The sequence below is a fragment of the Lissotriton helveticus genome, chromosome 1_1 (assembly GCF_964261635.1).
Source record: "Lissotriton helveticus chromosome 1_1, aLisHel1.1, whole genome shotgun sequence".
Classification (NCBI taxonomy): domain Eukaryota; kingdom Metazoa; phylum Chordata; class Amphibia; order Caudata; family Salamandridae; genus Lissotriton; species Lissotriton helveticus.
This window is the reverse complement of record NC_136057.1, coordinates 622,539,978-622,555,070: the sequence shown is the minus strand read 5'-3', so window position 1 is coordinate 622,555,070 and position 15,093 is coordinate 622,539,978. Positions and strand designations below refer to the sequence as shown.

Below are 15,093 nucleotides of genomic sequence, written 5' to 3'. Positions count from 1 at the left end.
TCTGTCTATGGCTTCACCACTTCATAGGGAGAGGGGTGGTTCTCTCTACCCCTTTGCACTGCACTCATACTACATTGCACCCAATAGTACCTGCGCACTGCCTAGGAGTGCTAATACGCTATTAGACCAACCACCAACTGTGCATTCATATAACGGGGGCACTGAGAGAATTTTAGATCTTTTGATGACTGATTGAAATATCAATTTTGACAGTTGCATGATTGTTCCGGAGATCTAAAAAATATGGACAGATCATCATGGTTGGCTCACAACCACCCCTTTATGCTCCATCTAAATGACAAAAAAGTATGATTGATCCACCTTCTTTTACTTGTTTTTCAGGACAGCACATATACCTTTCGGCAAGGATTGATGGCAATCTGGTGGTCAGACCTTACACTCCAGTTTCCAGTGATGATGATAAAGGTTATGTGGATCTTGTAGTCAAGGTAATTTAATTCAACCATTTCAGTAAAAATGGTGTGCAATTGATTAAGTGAATGAATGTAGACATGTACAAGGCGCTGTACCTCAAAGAGGTCTTTTTGTTCTGTCATCCGTGCTTCTAGATCAGGTATGATTTTAAGGCTATCGGAAAGCTAGAGAGAATGGCTAACAACCTGTGCTGCGATGATATTGAGGTTACCAAAGAGGACCTACTATAGAATAAGCTCTGTCATTTCTGGATTTGAGCCTGCAGCTCGGTTCAGACAACTGTGCCTGGTTTGGACTGTTAAGAGAACTTCCAAGTTTGTAATATTAGACTCTTCAGTTAAGAAAGTGTGGTCCCAACTAGTGGCAGCATCTGAACATTCTATAACCCATCTTGTACTGGAGGCTATCTTTCCCGGAAGCCAGTGCAGTGCTTTTTTATCCAGAGAGATGTGGTCTCTAACACAAACTCAGTACACCTATATAGTAGTGTTTTGTACAGTTTGTTGCTATGAGATATTATTAGTTGATGGCCCCCAATGGAGGCCAGTGGAACAGTCTAATCTAATAGACGAATAATTTATCCTAATAGTCTAATTGGGTCATTGCTTCAACCACCAATGCATTGTGTTGAGCAGATAGCATGGGGAAGAATAGGTTTCCACTTGGAAAGTTAAAATAGCTGTTAATAATCACCTTTCCAATCTGAGCCTTCAAGGAAATGTTGTGATCAAAGGTTACACCCAGGTTTCTTTAACGTAGCCGCCAGTGTTGGATTTGTTTTCCAATAGTGGTGGTAATCGAACAGATCTCACATTAGCAAGGGTATTCCCTATGAAAATGATGAACTCAGTTTAAGAGCTGTTCGGTTTAAAGTGGCTCTGATGCATATAGTTTTTATTTTAGAAATTCTTCTAGAATGTGTATTGTTCTAAAGCCAATGGATATCCTAATGTACCATTGGGTGGTATTCTCACAAGATTGTAGCCCAAATTCATAAAGAAGTAGAACAAGTATGCCATATAGACATTAAATATGACCGGTGACAGTGGGGAGCACTGGGGAACCCCCACACTAGGAGTAAGTGGCACAGAAGTAGAAGCACCCAGTCAAATTCTTTGAGACCTTTGGACAAGGAAGGAACTGAACCAGCGAATGGCCAAAGGGCAGTTGTGGGCCACAGCTTAATCTCTTCTGAAGTAGTATTTAATGTTTGACTATATCAAACATGGCATAAATGTCCAGCATGACCAAGATGGTGCCCTGTCCCTCACCTGCCCATCTTAATGTGTTATCCCAAAAGTGCAAGCAGACACTTTCCATCCCAGCCTGTTGTCTAAAGACTGAATAGAAGATGGACAGGCAGTTATTGAAATGTAGGTGGTTCTGGAGCTACCTGACGACCAGTTTTACCATAATATTGGACAGTACAGGTGAGTCTATGATAAGCCTAAAGGTAGACTATCTTGGTCTAAATTGAGGATTTTAAGCGAAAGGTTGACAGTTCCATCCTTCAAGCTAGGCGGAACTATGCCCTCCAGAAAGGATCACTCAATAGAAAATTGAATAAGGACAAACTGGTGAGGCAACAGGAGGGTTCAAACTTAACCAGTAGCTACGCTGGTGCCAGATCTCTAAGGGAAATCCATACATTCAAGCAAGTTAAGTAAGATTTTAGTTTCTTGCACACGAGGTGTAGACAACAAGAAGATAAGCTTAGCACAAGGACCATAAGAGTTGGAGTTCACTGGAGAAGGAGGCTTATTAATCATGTCCAGCTTTGTAATGATTTAAAAAATGTATCACATAACTACACAGTAGAGACCACTGTTGGATTCTTCGGGTTTTAGTATTCTAAAATCCATTTTAAACCAAGGTGCTTAAAGACATTAGAATTTAGATTTATGGACTTATAGTTTGGTGGATAATAGATTAGTACATGCAGCAATAAAGGTCTCAAAGATCTCGTTATAGGAGCCTTTCAGTATGGCAAGCTGTACCCCTAAATTGAATAGTTCTGTCTTTAAAATCGAATGGTCAATACAGTGGGGCCTCTAGAAAAGTTGTACTCTTGGTGCAGATTGATGCAAAATTATGTAGCTTAAGATGTATTAGTAACATTTCCTGGTCCTTTTAGTAATATACAAATGGAAGCAGAATCATTTCTTACCAATACTGCTTCTGGCCTTTACCATTTACAACGATTTGAGTTATTTTAAAATATCCAAGAAGGAGCTGGAATGGATGACTAATTATTAATTGTCTGTTCTGGTCACTTACCCGAAATCTGGACCCTTATCTTCTGCTGTCCAAGGTAAGGGGGACAGTTTCTTGAAGCGACCATGTTACCACACACTGGAATATGTGGCAGGCAGATGTCCTCCTGAAACTGCTGCCTTCTCAGGAGAAAAAAGCCAAACGTCTTGCAGGATGAAGACTTCTAAGAAACCCAGTAATAAGTAGTCCAACAATAGAATTCTGTAGAGAAGAATCAGGATCAACAAGTGGAGGGACACAGAAAATAAATAAAGGACCAAAACTTTTCTGCGACCCAGCCTCCAACCCGACTGAAGCCATCAAGTAGCAAAAAAAGACGAAAAGGAAGTGACGTCAATCATCACATGGCAGAAACCATACTGTATTGAGGAAATAAGGAAGAACATAGTCAGCACGCAGGTTACAGTTCCACTGTGGACAGGATGGAAAGAAATGCAATAGACCTTTTAAGAGCTGCACCATTAAAATAATTCTTAATAAGACAGGCTGGCCAGAAGTACATAAAAATGCAAATAGGACGGCTAAATCTCCTTCACAGTAGAGTATCAGGTTCAACCAACCTTGTACGCTGTATACAACGGAAAGAATGTTTTTTTCTTTTCGTTCATCACCCCCACCCATGAACAAATATTTGAAAATATGAGTCCGTCCAAGAAGCACACACAGAGCATTGAGAAGAGGGAAACAAAGGACTCCACAATGCCTATTCAACGAGGTCTGCGGAATGCAGTGAATCCCACCGTGCAAAGAGTTATTGTAAGTGCTTTGTTACATTTCCTCTCATTCCCTATTCCTAAACAACTTCTATCTAAGTTAAGTACTACGGTATAGGTGGAGTCACAGATAGGTAACTTAACTGCCCATTACAAAAGGAATGCCGCCCTGCAGTTCCGCTAATGGATATATGGCCGTTAGCAAACTTGAGTTTGGTACAGTATAAATATTTACATTGTGTCTATCATTTCTCAGAAAGCTGACATATGGCAGGTCTATGAGAAAATGCGATGTGTGAAATGTCATACACCCGGGGTAGACTTTATCGATTTACCACGGGAAGAGTCTGAATGTGAGTGCATTCCGTCCTCAAATCCTTAAAATATTGTCAAAACTGATGGGAATTCACCTCAAAATATCCCTCCGACTGGCCTTACTATGATATGTTGCGGAGACCGCACTTGGGTCATGTGAGATTGTGACTTATGCAGTGCTGTTAGTGAAAAGATGAGTAGTACTATGTTGGGGCAGAGGTTCTGCTCCGAGAGTCAAAGATTGGATTAAAGACCTTTTCTATTATATTAAAATGTCGAATTTATATAATACAAACCGCTCTTAGCATACAAGTGATAATTTGGAAGAATTTGCAATAGGATGCTTCATTTTCTGTGGCGTGGAAGTATGCGAGATAACACTAAATTGTGAAAAGATGAACAAGAGGCTCACTGCTCTACCGAATTATGTACGCGATATATATGACCTTCTTGACATATATGACCTTCTTGACATTATGACTCCTTTACATAATGGGCTGCAGTGTTTTTTCTTATTTTTTTCTGATTGTTTAATGTTTAAGCACTAATGAAAATCATTAATTAGAATTGGAAAAAAGAAAATCTACATGTGATCTTGCAGGCTAATCACAGCCAGCTATTCCATTTCCCTTAAAGTATTGATGTACTGTCTGAGGATGCATGCGCTGTTGCCAGTGCGTAGGGCCATCTGCCTGAGTCAAAGACTTTTTGGCCTATGCACTCAAGCCTTTTAGACTCACTTTTGAGTGGCGCAGTGAAGAAAGCATTGGGGTCAAGGTTTGCTTTGCATTGTGCTTGAACCACCAAACTCTCAGAAGAAAGATGAATCGATAAGAACGTGGGAGCAGAAGGCACGGGCCAGTAGCGCAAACAATTTGCCTGTGAGCTTCTGTGCTGAAAAGGGTTTCTCTCAGGCATCAAGCACTTTTCAACTTTAATGCCTTTTTGAACAGCAAAAGAGGTTCTGGGGTCTCAAACACGCCTGCAGGATTTCTGTAAGGATGTTGGATTTAGGCTCCTCAGATGGCATTGTTAACACAAGCATGTATCCTTCTGTATGCAAACAGAAGTAAATGAACTGACATCTTGAGAAGGAGAGCTCAAAGTTCATGGAGTATCACTGTAGGGAAGTGCCCTTTTTGTGTGGCCAACCCCTCCACTTTTTGCTCCAAATACAGATGGTTTTGACTCTGATAGCGCACTAGAGTCTGCTGCCCAGACCAGGGTGCCTGTGCTCTCTCCCACAACTGTTATGTTTGTCAATTTGAGATTATCAAGTCTAACATAACGCAAAGACTGTATGCGCTTAGAAGTCCCTAGTATATGGTGCCAAGGGTACCCAGGGCATAGGTGGTAATCGGGTCCCTAAGGCTGCAGCATGGTTTTATGCCACCTTGGGTGACCCAAGCAAACTACTGGCAGCAGGCCTGCCATTGAAGACTGCAGGAGCAGTGTAAACTGGTTAAACTTGACTGTGCCTGCACCATGTGTGGCACAGTCAAATGCACTAACTTTAATATATGTCAGGCACATTTAAGGTAGACCTCTCAGCCCAGGAGGCTGGGCACAGTACATTAAAGGCAAGGATATACAAGTGCAAGCATGTATGTCCCTATAGTGGCGTTCCCCATTGGAAAGTACTGTCGGTGTTAGCGGTCCATAGGATAATGTGGGATGCCACCCAAGCATTCTTGAGGTTGGCAGTTCCATTATGGTACAGCCAAAATATTTCATGTTTGGTATCAAACATGCCTTCTTACCCCTGACAGAAACCTTGTGCCCTCGGTGACGTGGCAGGCACCCAGGTTGCGACCATACAGATTGCCCACCTGCTATGCAGTGTGAGCCCACCCAGGAGTCAGGATCAAAAGCTTGGGTAGAAAGGTCACACCTCCCTCTTCCTAAGCAGGCAACTAAAGTGGCGCATCAAGACGGTGAGCTTCAAAGGCTGCACCACCTCTGATATGTATCAGGGCTACCTTCCAGCAGAGGAAACAGCCCTTACCCAGCCCCAGACACATTTGCACCCGGGTAGGCAGGAAACTAGCTATGTAAGGGAAGTGTATCTCCCCAGAAAACTAGCCATACCTCCAGGGTGAGCAGCCTGGTCTGTACCCAACAATTTGATTTCTGATATCTTTAGGAACGGCAGAATAGAGGGTTCTGGGTGGAAAAGGTGACCTATGCCCTATATGTGGTCACCTCAGTGGCGGATTAGCTGCAGGGACTAGCTGCCTATTGGCTACTAGCTCCCACACCATTACCTCCCCATAATATATGATTCAAGGGACCACCCCTGACACCAGAACCTCAGATCTGTGACCTGTGTCACCAACAACAGGACTTTGTCTACATCACCAAAGCAAAAGAGGGATAATTAGTTCCAAGTCTGTTGCTACAGGGACAGAGAGAACAAGCCTCGTCCTTGGCTAAAACTCAGCACTACCTGAGAGAGGAACCCCTGTGGATGCCAGAAAGACCCTCTGACTCTCCTGGGCTAGTGGCACTAGTTGTAGGAAAGTGAGTTTCTGTTGCAGTAACCCCCCACTTTTTGCCAGATTTCGGATGCACTTTGACTTGATGTGCCCTGGGTCCCTGCCAATAAGGTTCCCAGGGCCTGTGTTCTTTCCCAAAACGGTACAGTTGTACCCCCAATTTGCATCTCTCTGGCCATATGCAAGTCCCTTATTGAAGGTACCATTGATACCAAGTGCGCTGTTACCAGGGAAGGCCTCTAAGGGCTGCGGCACCTATTGTGCCACCCTTAGAGGTCCTGTACCTTAACACACACACTGCCATTTCAGGGTGCATTTTTTGGTACAGAGAAAAGTGAATAGTTGACAAGGCACACATACCTGTGTGCCATGTCTGCAACCCACTGCCTATGGTATAGGTAATGCACCCCTCTACCTGGGTGCACTATACCACTGGTGGGGGTGCAGTTGCAATGAACACTGTAGCCCTACAGTGTCTTAAGTCCATTCTTAGACATTGTAAATGCAGTAAAGCAATAAAGAGTATATGGTGCTGGGAGGTTGTCATTACGACCTCCACAGCACCATAATGGCTTTACTGAATTCTGGGAAGTTTGGTAGCAAACTATTCAGCATAATAAACACACACTGATGCCAGTGTAGGATTTATTATACAATGCACTAAGAGGGCATCTTAGAGATGCCTCCTGAAAAACAACCAGCATCTGGTGGCTTCCCTGACTGGTAAACACCAGCCTGTCACTACAATACAAGTTTCTGGACCCCTGGGGGGAGTCTTTGCTCCCTGAGCCCATAAACAAAGCCTTTCATGGGTGGAGGTGTTCACACCTCCCCCTGGACAGGAAGAGCTATCTGTGCCAGGGGAGCTTCAAAGGCTTTGCCGCCTTCGCAACGCAACTTCCAGCTTCTCCTTCTATCAGGAGCAGGCCCCTTCCTGTCTTACCTCCTTTTCGGTGGTAAGACAGGTGGGAAAAATTAGAAGAGCCCAGAAGGTGTGCCCACCTCTGTCAATCCCACACTTCAGGTGGGGGAGACGAGGTGAAACCCATTATTCAGGGCCCGCTATCTTGCAGATGGCAGGCACTCCTCAATCTGGATTAGGGATTGTGCCCACTCCCCCACGTGGGTTGATCACACCAAGGGTGTAGTCAACCTAAGGTCAGTAACCCATTGGCAACTAACCCTAGTACTCTAAAACGCCCCCTAAATACATTATATTTAGGGGACAGCCCTTAACCCAGAGGGTGCCCTGAGCTCCACCCTAGGAGCTTTGCTCTCTCAATCCTGTGGCTTGCCCTTGTGCAGCCACTAACCAATGGCCACCTAGCCCATAGGCTAACACTGGGCCTCAGCACTCTACACCTGGCTGCCCTAGTGCTGGTGAGCGTGCTTTTTGAGTGCATCCTTGACCCTGGGGCTACTCTCGTTCTAACCTCAGAAGCTCAACCCTCAGGACTATTTATTTACCTGCAAACCGATAACCTCATTTTTCACCATAGGATTGCATTGACTGTTTTCCTCTGAACTGTTTTACTTACCTTTTATCTAGGGAATGTCCCAGTGTGATATCTAGGCATATCACCATGAGAAGAAAAAGTAATTGAAAAAGAACTCTAAAAAGTAATCAAAAATAATTTCAACTGAATTATGAATATTTTATGCATGTAACAAAAGTCATTATTCATCCAGTTTGCTTGTTGTTTAATCTGTCTTGAAAAGTACAAGTCTACTTGCCTGTATCGCTTAGTTCTAAAAACAAAATACAACAAAGAAATATTTTTTATACAAACAATTGATCCGAGTTCAGTTTTTGTGTGTGACATCATTTCTTGCCTCAGTGTGTACAATAAATGCTTAACACTACCCTCTGATAAAGCCTCACTGCTTACCCACACTACCAAAAATGGAGAGTAAGATGCGAGTAAGTGAAATTTACCTCTGTGTAACTTTGAGGATCCACTGGGCTCTATGCACACAATGCCTTACTTTGGTATAGTATGTTCGAGACATATGAGCTGCAGATTACACACTGTGCATAGATCGCCACTTAGCGTTGGGCCCGGGTGTTTGCAGTTTGTTGTTGTCCTGAAAAGTTCTTTGGAAGTCACAAGATAGGTGACTCCTCCTTTGGACCACATTCCGCATGGGCATCGGCTCCATCCTCAGATTGTTTTTTTTCCGCCATCGGGTTCGGATGTGTGTCCTGCGCTCCGGTTTGGAACCGAATTTCCTTCGGCGCGCAATCCTCACCCAGTTCGACGGTATTGTTTTGATCGCGCTCCACATCGACGCGGTTCTTCACCACTTGGAAGTCTTCGATTCCGGTCGTCGACAAAGGCCTTCAGGCCTACCTAGGCCTTACTGTCTGGCTCATGGAAAGGACTCCATTCAAGAAGTGTTATCGATGTGGGTCAAAGTTTCCCCACACCGATCTACATGAGGTGTGCAACCTTTGCCTCTCACCGGAGCACGAGGCCAAACCCTGTTCCGCTTGTGCCTCTTTCCGCTCCAAGAAGACTATTCGGGACCGACGAGCTCGAAGATTAATGGCTCGCTCGTCAGCTTCGATCCCCGAAGACATCTTTGAAGAGGGCATCGACGTGCCAGAACACCAGCACGCCGAAGAAAGTGCCAGCTCCTCTGATGCCGAAGACTCAGATGTCGAGGACATCACTCCAGCTCAACAAGTCGTAAGTAAGCCCGTCGACACCAACCCTTCCTCGACACCCTCAAAAAAGGCTTCGGTCACACCCTCCCCTTCGGGCCCGGGTGCACACCGAGAGACTGCTTCCCACACCCCGCCTTCGGGCCTGGGAAAGAAGCCTACTAAACGCTCAGGCGGCTTGGGCTCGAGTCAGCCTATCCCCGGTGCCGATCCTATACCACACGACCGCTGCTCCGACACTTAAGCACACGGCGCCGAAGACAGGCAGCGGCTCATCGATGCCGAAACCCCACTCGGAGGCGAGTAAAAAAACACCTATAGGCCCCGATTCACACGCTTCGGAGCCGAAGAAACACCCGGAACCGAAAAAACATGTTCCGGTAAAAGACATTTCAAAAGGTCACACTTCTAAACCAAAAGACCCTAGACCAGCTACTGACTCGGTGCCGCAAAAACCTCCGGAACCGAAAACTTCGACGCCGAAGGATCTGCCCTACACAGAAGAACTTTTTACACCAGATCCTAATAAAAAAACTCTTGTAAAGGATCGTAAGACTGGCCAACTAGCTCTTAGCTCCAAGAACAGACCACTATAGGCGCCGGCACCTCCTCCTCCTCCAAAGAAGAGAGACATTGCAACCTCTCCATTAAGGGTCCCTTCTCCACCACCTCCCCATACTGTTCGTCCTCCTACACCTCCTCCACCACATCATTCGCCTACACCATCCACTAATCCAGATGATGATGTAGATACAGACTCTGATGAGACAGGTGGGGTGCACATGACCCAGCAGGGACCAATAGTCCCCCTCAGTCACCTAATCCTTGGGATGATTATAACACCCCTGATGTGCCTTACGTCCCACAAGACGATGTATAGCCTTCCAGACCTTCCCCACCAGAGGACACTATAGGTTTTAACCTACTAGTCCAGAGAGCTGCCCAGTACCATGGGGTTGACTTGCACACCGATACTGTGGAGGAAGTTTCCTATTAGACACTTTTGATAACACACAAAGGTCTACTGACATTTTGGCAATGCTTAAAGGAGTCATTAAGCACGCAACAGAGGTTTTCAAAGATCCTGTCAGGGCTCGGGTCCTCAACCCTCGCATTGAGAAAAAATATGAAGCTGCCCCTACAGATCCAGTTTACATTAGAGGTCCAGCACCACTAGATTCTTTAGTAGTGTATAATGCACGTAAATGTGCTAATTCACAAACATCAGGTGAGGCCTCACCACCAGATAAAGAATCTAAGCTCTTTGACGCCTCCGATAAACGAACAGCGTCACAGGCAGCCAACATTTGGCGCATTGCCAATACCCAAGTGTTGTTGGCAAGATATGACTGGGCACATTATGATGAACTGGAGTCCATAATGCAGCATCTACCAGACAAATATAAAAATAGGGCCAATGAACTCATACAAGAAGGTAAAAATGTTACTAATACTTTCATTCGTTGTGCCTTAGATGCGGCAGATACTGCCTCAAGGGCAATCAACGCCAGTACCCTTCTAGGTAGACATGCCTGGCTACGTATTTCAGGTTTTAAACCTGAGGTACAAAATTCCATCCTTAAACAGCCATTTGATGAGACACATTTATTTGGCCCAAATGTTGATGTGTCTTTAGAAAAATTGAAAAAAGACACCAACACAGCAAAATCTATGGGAGCCTCGCAGCAGCAAGCTCCCAGGCGTTCTTTTCCTCGCTCATCATATAGAGGCAACACAAGAGGCTACTCCTCTGAAAGTCCCTCCACTTCTTACAAGACCCCTAGCCAATCCACATTCACTAACGGCTACCAGAGAGGGGTTACAGGGGTAACAACAACAAAGGCAGAGGCAAAACCAACAACTCCCGCTCTGACTCCACCCCTACCCAATGACTTTCCTCCCCTTCCCCCCCAACATTCCACTCCTGTGGGGGGGAGACTACAACAATTCCTTCCTGCCTGGAACAATATCACATCAGACAGGTGGGTGTGACAAATTATTCAGTCAGGTTACTGTATAGAGCTAACATCTACCCCCCCAACATACCACCCAAACAGCGTCCAATGTCACAAGAACATCTATCACTGTTAAAGCAAGAAGTAATATCTTTGCTACAAAAAAATGCAAGAGAACCAGTTCCTATGCACCAACAAAACAAGGGTGTTTACTCCCTATACTTTCTTATCCCAAAGAAGGACGGCTCTCTAAGGCCTATTCTAGACCTCAGACCGCTAAACATATACATTCAGTCAGACCATTTCCACATGGTCACACTCCAACAAGTCCTTCCTCTCCTATTACAAAACGACTTCATTGCTACTCTAGATCTCAAGGACGCATACTTACACATTCCCATTCAAAAAACTCACAGGAAGTATCTCAGATTTGTAGTATACGGGCAGCACTATCAATTCTAAGTACTCCCATTCGGAGTCACAACAGCACCAGGGGTATTCACCAAGTGCCTAGCCGTAGTGGCAGCACATTTACAAAGACAGCACATCCACGTCTTCCCCTACCTCGATGACTGGCTCATAAAGGCCAGTTCATACAACCAGTGTGTAGAACACACTCCTACCATGATTCAACTGCTCCACAACTTAGGGTTCACAATAAACCACACCAAGTCTCATCTGCAACCATCCAAAGTACAACAGTACCTCGGTGCCACAATATACACCTCAACAGCGCTAGCTCATCCCACTCCAGCAAGGATAGCCAGCATGCAGACTCTTCTAACAAAGTTTCAGCCACAGCACCCCTTTCCAGCATGAATGTTCATGCAGCTCGTAGGGATGATGGCCTCTTGCATTTTCATGTTCCCCCATGCAAGACTTCAAATGCGTCCTCTACAAGAGTGCTTAGCACGTCAATGGAACCAGGCTCATGGTCAATTAACAGACCTAGTGTTGGTAGACGGTCGGACTCATTGCTCTCTGCAGTGGTGGAACACCAAAAACCTTTCCAAAGGACGACCGTTCCTAGAGCCAGTTCCCCAAATAGTCTTGACAGTGGACGCATCGCCCTCCGGCAGGGGAGTCCACCTGCTGCAACACACCATGCAAGGCAGGCGGACACCACTACAAAAGTTACTCCATATCAATCACCTGGAGTTACTAGCTATATTCGCAGCACTGAAAGCTTTCCAAAAACAAGGATCAAACAAAGCTGTGTTAGTCCGCACGGACAACATGACAGCCATGTATTACATACATAAATAGGGCTGAACACACTCCCTGCAACTTTTTCAACTAGCTCAGGACATATGGCGGTGGGCTATACCTCAAAACGTATTCCTTCTAGCCCAGCAAGTTCCAGGAGTACAAAATACCTTAGCAGATCTGTTAAGTCGTCAGACACAACAGACCCACGAGTGGGAACTTCATATGCAAGTTCTTCAACCATTCTTTCAGATGTGGTGACAATCTCAGATAGACCTCTTTGCCACTCACGAAAATGCCAAATGCCCAACCTTCGCCGCCAGATATCCACACCCACTGTCCAAATGCAATGCGATATGGATGAACTGGTCAGGCAGAGTTGCGTACGCTTTTCCACCGCTACCACTCATGCCACTAGTAGTATGCAAACTACAGCAGCATTCTCTAACCCTCATCCTAGTTGCTCCAACGTGGGCCAGACAGCCGTGGTACACCACACTCCTAAAACTGTCTGTGGTACCGCACCAAAAATTATATCTGTCTCCACACCTTTTAACACAACAATGGAGAGATCAGGCACCCGGACCCAGCTCAGCTCAACCTAGCGATTTGGCTCCTGAGGTCTTAGAATTTGGATATCTGAACCTTTCTCCAGACTGCATGAATGTCATAAAAGAAGCTAGACGCCCAACCACTAGAGCATGTTATGCGGCCAAGTGGAAACGCTTTGTAATATATTGTCACAACAATAATATTAACCCCTTCGGGGCTGATGACGAGCTCAGCTCGTCATGAGCGTAACCTGCCGTGCGCTCATGATGAGCTGAGCTCGTCATGTAACGCGGTAATTTCAAAATTACCGCGTACAGCGGGAAAAGCCGCCGCATTGATGTGGTTAACCTTTTCTGTGCGACCGCGATTCCCCCTCCGGTGCTGGGCCCTAATAGAAACGGGCGTGGTCATGACGGAACGGTTCCGTCATGAGCACAGCTCAACCGTAGCTCATGACGGAACCGTTCCGTCATGAGCATGGAAAGGGTTAATCCCTTAGACGTGTCTATTCAACACATCATAGGATACTTACTCCACCTCCAAAGATGGAACTTAGCCTACACGTCTATTAGACTGCATCTTGCTGCAGTAGCAGCATATCTGCAAAACAGACAGCATCTATCTCTGTTCAGAGTGCCTGCTATTAAAGCCTTTATGGAAGGCCTCAAGAGAATAATTCCTCCCTGTGTGCCACCTTCACCTGGGTGGAATTTAAACATTGTTCTCACACGGCTAATGGGACCTCCCTTCGAACCATTACATAAATGTGAACTACAATTTTTAACATGGAAGGTTGCGTTCCTAGTAGCTATTACTTCCCTGTGAAGAGTTAGTGAACTACAATCACTAAGCATTCAAGAACCCTTCTTGCAAATGTATCATAATAAGGTCGTTCTACGTACTAATCCGAAATTCCTGCCCAAAGTCATTTCTCCCTTCCACTTCAGTCAATCTGTGGAACTGCCTGTTTTCTTCTCGCAGCCACAGGCAGTAGCAGAAAGAGCTCTTCATACCCTAGATGTCAAAAGAGCATTGCTATACTACATCAAGAGGACACAACCCTTTCGTAAGACAAAACAACTTTTTGTGTCTTGCTCACCACCACACAAGGGTAATCCCATTTCAAAATCTGGGATAGCTAGATGGATTGTCAAATGCATACAGATTTGTTATCACAAAGCTAAACGTACTTATCTGTTCCTCCTAAAGCCCACTCTACAAGAAAGATAGGGGCTTCAATGGCATTTTTAGGGAACATTCCCCTAGATGACATCTGTAGAGCAGCAACATGGTCTACACCGCACACATTCACAAAACACTATTGTGTAGATGTGCAAACTAAACAAGCTAATGTGGGCCAAGCTGTTCTCAAAACATTATTTCATACTACTGCAACAGATAGGGGTGGTCACCTCTAAGAGTGAGTACTGCTATACAATCTAAGCACAGTGTAATCTGCAGCTCATATGCCTCGAACGGAAAATGCTACTTACCAGTATGCATCTGTTCTTGGCATGTAGAGCTGCAGAGTTACACACGCCCACCCGCCTCCCCGGCTACCCTTGTCTGTTCCAGTATTATCTTAATTAGATATAGATTACATGGGCATCCTTCCTTTTCTTGCAGAGCTCAATCATTTCCCTAATGGCAAAAAACGATTTGAGGATGGAGCCGATGCCCAAGCGCAATGGGGTCCAAAGGAGGAGTCACCTATCTTGTGACTGCCAAAGATCTTTTCAGGACAAAAACAAACTGCAAACATCCGGGCCCAACACTCGATGGTGATCTATGCACAGTGTGTAACTCTGCAGCTCTACATGCCAAGAACAGATGCATACTGGTAAGTAGCATTTTACATACAGAGCCAGCTTCCCCCACTAGTCCCCCTGCAAACTGCAGGTAAAAACACTCACTGGATCCGAGGTATCGTTGGCCACTGGGCCCCCTGGATCACCTAAATCCAGGTGATCCCGTGCATTGTGGGAGTTGTAGTCTCGCCTGCCACGTTTCAGGCCACTATGTCTCTCCCCTGGATCCAGTGTAGTTCTAGTACCTTTTCGCTGTGCTTAGCGCTGCCAAGGGTTGTTGTTCGTCAATTCACCTTCACACGCAACACTGCATCTACAGGGAACACCGTGCAACCTTTATCCGAAGTCAACAGCTGTGTATCTGTTGTGTTTTTTAATTCTGTTCATGCAGCAGAGTGTAAGTGGTAAAACTAGCATCCCCACATCCCCTGTTCAGCACCACGGACAGCCAGAACAGCTCTGCACTTGGACTTCCTGGGCTAGGTAAAATTGATCTGACTGTCGTGGCCTCATGCAGGGGACAGTGTTAAGGGTTCCACGTAACTGGACCTGCAAGTGAACGATTGTCCCTAGTTGTTTTTCCCACTGACCCCAATGTTATATTTGTCATGTATTAATTTGCACTGATGTAATATTGTTTCAGAAATCTATAACTAAGGTTATATGTATGCTATT

The 15,093-nt window shown here is 45.3% G+C and overlaps 1 protein-coding gene across 1 annotated transcript in view; it reads left to right on the top strand.

Annotated features, from left to right (window-relative positions):
* Positions 1-15,093, top strand: part of LOC144814933 (NADH-cytochrome b5 reductase 3-like) — a 229,288-nt gene that overhangs the window by 102,776 nt on the left and 111,419 nt on the right. Inside the window, exon 4 of the mRNA XM_078674147.1 lies at positions 343-449. Within this exon, the coding sequence (XP_078530273.1) occupies positions 343-449 (107 nt within the window). The remainder of the gene's footprint in view (positions 1-342; positions 450-15,093) is intronic.